Source organism: Chaetura pelagica, unplaced genomic scaffold (assembly GCF_000747805.2).
Source record: "Chaetura pelagica isolate M959 unplaced genomic scaffold, ChaPel_1.0 scaffold123, whole genome shotgun sequence".
NCBI classification, from domain to species: Eukaryota; Metazoa; Chordata; class Aves; order Apodiformes; family Apodidae; genus Chaetura; species Chaetura pelagica.
In genome coordinates this window covers 5,670,680-5,676,679 of record NW_009953295.1, presented here as the reverse complement: position 1 = coordinate 5,676,679, position 6,000 = coordinate 5,670,680, and the positions used below count along the sequence as shown (strand labels likewise).

The 6,000-nt window shown below is 38.0% G+C and overlaps 1 protein-coding gene across 1 annotated transcript in view; it reads left to right on the top strand.

Moving 5' to 3' along the window:
* CARKD (carbohydrate kinase domain containing) overlaps positions 1 to 6,000 on the top strand; it is a 49,128-nt gene that overhangs the window by 32,055 nt on the left and 11,073 nt on the right. Inside the window, exons 7-9 of the mRNA XM_009997920.1 lie at positions 4,809 to 4,859; positions 4,939 to 5,043; positions 5,381 to 5,501. Coding sequence (XP_009996222.1) covers positions 4,809 to 4,859; positions 4,939 to 5,043; positions 5,381 to 5,501 — 277 coding nt within the window. The remainder of the gene's footprint in view (positions 1 to 4,808; positions 4,860 to 4,938; positions 5,044 to 5,380; positions 5,502 to 6,000) is intronic.

Below are 6,000 nucleotides of genomic sequence, written 5' to 3'. Positions count from 1 at the left end.
TCCTGCTCATGCATAGAGTCCTATCAGAAATTGTTAAATAGGTTTTGGTGAAAGTAGAGTTTGTCTGAGCTGCATTAGTTGTGTGGTGCAACAGCAAAGGTTCTTCTTTATGCTACAAATACTAAACCAGGAAAATCCATGCCAAATATGAAGATACAGATTCAGCTGAAAACTGATTTTTGCTTCCAGGAACAAAATACCCTGCATTGAGGATGTTGCCATTATTGCTATAAACACCTCTTAACCAGTTGTTAGGTTTTTTTTAATACAATAATAGAGTGTTTTTAAATGGCCTTCTTATCACCTGATTCTTGACGTGTAAAATTAAAGCAGTAAGGTGTCTCTGCTCCCTTTGTGATAGTTGAGGAGAGACAGGTTTGTATACTGGTGATTTGTCTGACCCTAAATACAGTGTGTAACTGCATGGGATGAATTCCTCTCTACTGGTGAGCTGTTTGACCTTTAAATGGCAACAGATAAGATGGATTATGTCCACAATCACTAGGAAACAGAGGTTCTCTGATGAATGTTGTGTCCTTCAAAGGAGTGGTTGTCTTACAGGTGTTCTCTTACCTGCTTTATTATGGTTGCCAGATTACCCTCTTCCTCCCCAGAACTTCCTCTCTGAGGTTCTTTGTCTGTCAACAAGCAACTTTTGTCTACTTTAAAGAAGGAAGAGGAAAGGAAAATAATTAAGGTAGTTTGTTGTTGTTTGTTTTTTTTGTTTTGGTTTGGGTTTGTTGGTTGTTTTTTTTTAAATCAATAATGAGCTTTCTAAATAAGACAGAAGACTTTATATCCCCTGATTTTTCTCAGTGATGTCCAGTGACAGAACAAGGGGCAATGGGTACAAACTGGAACATAGGAGGTTCCACATAAACATCAGAAAAAACTTCTTTACTGTGAGAGTGACAGAGCACTAGAACAGGCTGCCCAGAGAGGTTGTGGAGTCTCCTTCACTGGAGACATTCAAAACCCACCTGGATGCGTTCCTGTGTGATGTGCTGTAGGTGATCCTGTGGTGAAAGTAGAGTTTGTCTGAGCTGCATTAGTTGTGTGGTGCAACAGCAAAGGTTCTTCTTTATGCTACAAATACTAAACCAGGAAAATCCATGCCAAATATGAAGATACAGATTCAGCTGAAAACTGATTTTTGCTTCCAGGAACAAAATACCCTGCATTGAGGATGTTGCCATTATTGCTATAAACACCTCTTAACCAGTTGTTAGGTTTTTTTTAATACAATAATAGAGTGTTTTTAAATGGCCTTCTTATCACCTGATTCTTGACGTGTAAAATTAAAGCAGTAAGGTGTCTCTGCTCCCTTTGTGATAGTTGAGGAGAGACAGGTTTGTATACTGGTGATTTGTCTGACCCTAAATACAGTGTGTAACTGCATGGGATGAATTCCTCTCTACTGGTGAGCTGTTTGACCTTTAAATGGCAACAGATAAGATGGATTATGTCCACAATCACTAGGAAACAGAGGTTCTCTGATGAATGTTGTGTCCTTCAAAGGAGTGGTTGTCTTACAGGTGTTCTCTTACCTGCTTTATTATGGTTGCCAGATTACCCTCTTCCTCCCCAGAACTTCCTCTCTGAGGTTCTTTGTCTGTCAACAAGCAACTTTTGTCTACTTTAAAGAAGGAAGAGGAAAGGAAAATAATTAAGGTAGTTTGTTGTTGTTTGTTTTTTTTGTTTTGGTTTGAGTTTGTTGGTTGTTTTTTTTTAAATCAATAATGAGCTTTCTAAATAAGACAGAAGACTTTATATCCCCTGATTTTTCTCAGTGATGTCCAGTGACAGAACAAGGGGCAATGGGTACAAACTGGAACATAGGAGGTTCCACATAAACATCAGAAAAAACTTCTTTACTGTGAGAGTGACAGAGCACTAGAACAGGCTGCCCAGAGAGGTTGTGGAGTCTCCTTCACTGGAGACATTCAAAACCCACCTGGATGCGTTCCTGTGTGATGTGCTGTAGGTGATCCTGCTCTGGGAGAGGGGTTGGACTAGATGATCTTGGACTAGATGATTGGTCCCTTCCAATCCCTAAGATTCTGTGATTCTGTGATTATTTGTTTTATAAGTAGAGAGAGAAAAAAGCAAAGATCACTCAATATGTTAGATTAGAAACCGATATCTCAGAGATTCAGTACACAATAAAAGTTGCTTGGCCAGTAGATTTTACTTAGCAAGATGAACTTTCTCTTCAGAGCAGAGGTCAGATGTCTCAGTGTTGTGGATGTTGTGCTAGAGAGGCAGGAACTCAAAATATATTTAGGAAGAAGTGCCTTATTTCTCTGGGGTGTACCCAGAGAAATACTGTTTCGTGAGACAGGTTAGTTTTACCCTACTGATGATGTGTTGTTGCAATAGTAATCCCACTAACATATCCCAGCCTTCCAGAAGCTATTTACCTGTACATGTACTTTCTTGCTTTGTAACTTCTGCCTTTCTTTTCTTTTTCCTTTTATATTTACATTCTTTCAGTGGACAATAGATCTTCAGGACTCTTGTTTTAGCCTGTTGTTAGATACATACACAGACAAAAAGAGAAACTGTAAATGGTAGTCAAGATGACAGCTGTGAGTAAACATGAAAAGTGGCCAAACAATAACAGCAACAGCCAAACCTTAACTGTTTTGAGAAGAGAACTTTGGCAAAATTAGTTCCTTGGGTTGTTCTTGATTAGTTTAACGGATAGTTTGGAAGGATAAGGAAGGGCTTCTGATACTTGATGTCTTCTTCCTTCAGACCTATGGAATCTGTTGGGGAACTATTTTTTGGTTTTAAAAAATGAAATGTCATGAAAGAATACCATTCTAAAATTGACATAGTAGAGTAAACTGGTGATTCATGTTAGTGGGAAGCGGGGCAGTAATTATTTTAAGTGCTCTTAAGTAGCTTGATGAAGCTGCTCATGTGCAAAGACATTCTAATTAAAACCAGTTAAAAAACAAAGTTGCAGTAAAATGTATTTATATCTTTAAAAAATGGGGGAGGATCATCTGAATGCTTTCTTACATAATATCTTGCTAACCTCTGGGGCTTAGTGCCATACGATGTTTCACCAAGAGTGTTTAGTATGGTTCAAAAATAATTGGGACTGTTGGATGTATAACATTCATTTATACAGGGAAAAAAAACCAAACAAGAACACAAACTATAGACCTGATTGCTAGATCCACAGCCTTATTTTATTATAACCAAGTAAAATTAAGCATAATTGTTAATGAACTTAACACAGCAGGGATAAAGCAGCACAGTTCATCTGAACTGTGCACATCTGTGCAGATAAACATTAAAGAATAAAGAAATTAGTCTGTCTCATAGATTTCTCACAGTCTTTGAAAGTAAGGCTCTCTGGTTCTCAGTGTGCCACAACTAACTAGGTATGTTTTAAGATTCTATCTTTGTGAAGCTGTTAAGCATACTTATTCATAAATTTGAATAATTTTGTATTAGCGGAATGGTAAGAGTTGTGTAAAACTTGATATTGGTTCAAAAATATTTAAGTAACTGAATATAGGAGAAGACTTCTTGTTCCCCTGAGATCCCAAGGAGGGTGATGGGCACCTGGCATTCTGTGACACACAGCCCAAGCAGAGACCTGTGCAAGGGTGTGATTGTCATGAAAAGGTCTTTGTTCTGTAGGGGCTTCCAGCGTAGCTGCAGCTGTGTGTTGAAACAAGTCCTCAGGCTGGGAGCAGCGGGTAGTGTTTCAGGCTCACAACGTGCAAACTGTGCCCAAACAAACAAAAGTAGTGTTGACTTGAAGCATGTTGCTAAGTTCTGGTCATCTGTTTAACAGTAGAAGGGAAAGATTCAGAATCAGGTAGGCAATGAGTTAGTGAGGATATGTGTATGCCATAATTAGTATTTTACAGAAAGCGAGATGAGCAGTATTTATATTGACCAGAGTACAAGAAGATACCATGAACATTAATTAAAGACTGCTTCCTTATTCCTTACGTAATGTCTTGCTTACCTGTAGAGCTCAGTGCCGTACGACAGCTCATCTGAAGAGGTTAATGGTGTTGAAAAATAACTAGACTTTTGGATGGGTATCAATCCTCTGTTACCTTATACAGAAGAAAGACAAACTCTCCAGCTTCAAAGACCAAGATTCAAAAAACTTAACTGTCAGCCGTTGCTCATTAAGAAAGCCTCAGTATCAGTTGTTGCCACTGCTCAGTTAGGGCAGGCAGTCTGCTCGTAGATAATGCTTGCTGAAAAACACTTCTGCAAATGGTCCATTGTCTGAGCTGCCTTGACTTTGCTTTGAAAGCACAAAACCTCCAGGACCATGAGTTAAATGCCATGATTTACCTGCTGCTTGTCTTGGGATGTTTGTAAATAACCCAAACACCGCAGTGGGGCTGTCATCAGGAATGCAACTAGATGTAGTGTTCCAGTGAGTGATAGATTTCTGTAAAGGCAGTTGGAGTTTTCTTTTTTCTTTTTCTTTTTTTTTCATTTAAATTGGGAGTGTATGTTTACTAAAGATGACTTGGTTGTCATTGCAAACCTCCTGCAGTGGCAGGGAGAGTGAGCGAGATTGCGTGCTTGTTTGCATATCAACCCTTTTGAAGTTGCTCATGCTTGAACCAGGGAATGAACAACGTAACTGTAAAATTACCATTTTTTATTTAAAAGTCTTGTATTACTTCGCAGAAGATAATATTTTTATTTTTTTTAATCTTAGTAAAAACAACTTGCATGATCAGATTTATTGTTTGAATTTGTTTTGGATCTTACAAGATGTAAATTAGCAAGCACCCTAAAGTTATCTGCATTTTTTGCAGGGTATTATAGAAAAATCGAAGGTGAAAGGAATTCCTATCATTGTTGATGCTGTAAGTATTTTCTTGGTTCAGTTAGTGGCTTGACACTAAAGAATCTATTCAGTAAATATTCCTCTTATTGTTTTTGCAGGATGGCCTGTGGCTCATTTCCCAGCAGCCTTCTCTTATTCAAGGCTACCAGCGAGCTATTCTTACTCCAAACTATATGGAGTTTAGTAGACTTTATGAAGCCATGGTGAGCTGTTTTCCTTTTTGATATTTAAGTGTGTCTAAGTTTAGTCTTTTAACATAATGTGCTGTTTCTTACATGCAAGAGAAGCATTCTCTGGGTTTTTATTCCATAGAATAATTGCCACGACAGTGCATATTCTTAAGCAGAGCTCTTTTTTAAAGACCCTTTCTTATGCACTTTGCATCTGCAGTGGGTATAGAAAAAAATACCAGGGAAGACTGATGATGATGCTCTTCCCCCTGCCTTTCCCCTTGCCCCACCATATGCTGAAGTAGCCTGTGTTAGCATATGTTGATGTAGTAGTAAAATATGTATTGTGTATGGCATTCTTGTGTTGTAGCTTAGAGACCCTGTAGACAGTAGTGATCATCATGGATGTGTGTTAAGACTCAGCCAAGCCATGGGGAATTTGACAGTTGTTCAAAAGGGAGAAAGAGATCTTATTTCAGATGGAGAGAAAGGTAAGTGAAGCCTTTCGCTTTTAGCAATGTGATTTATTTTGTTTGTTTGCTTTTAGTCATAGTCCAGTGGTTGGGCTATATATAGTAATTGGTTGATTGTTTTCCCCTGAAGGCTGAAGGGGAGGCAGGGCATTCTTTGCAGATCACCTTTAGATTATTTGTTTAAATGGATATTTTAAAAGAGTGCAACTTAATTTATTTGCTGAAAAAAGTTGCTGATTTTATTTCTCATTTAAATGGCTACAACATACAGTTTACCTTATGTATTGAGAAGTTAATTTTTTATTATTTGTGAACTGCTTTAAAATCCTTAGCTGAGCTCGTCTATGTAGGTGCAGATGTCATTGCTAAATTAATGTAGAATAATACTGTTTTGCTGTATATCTGTGTCTCTGAAAAATTATTATGTCTTGAGGTTCGTGAGCTGCTCAGCTCCTTTATACCATCCACCATGCTGTAGGTTAGCATATACATACATAACTTGTACATTAGCCCTGAC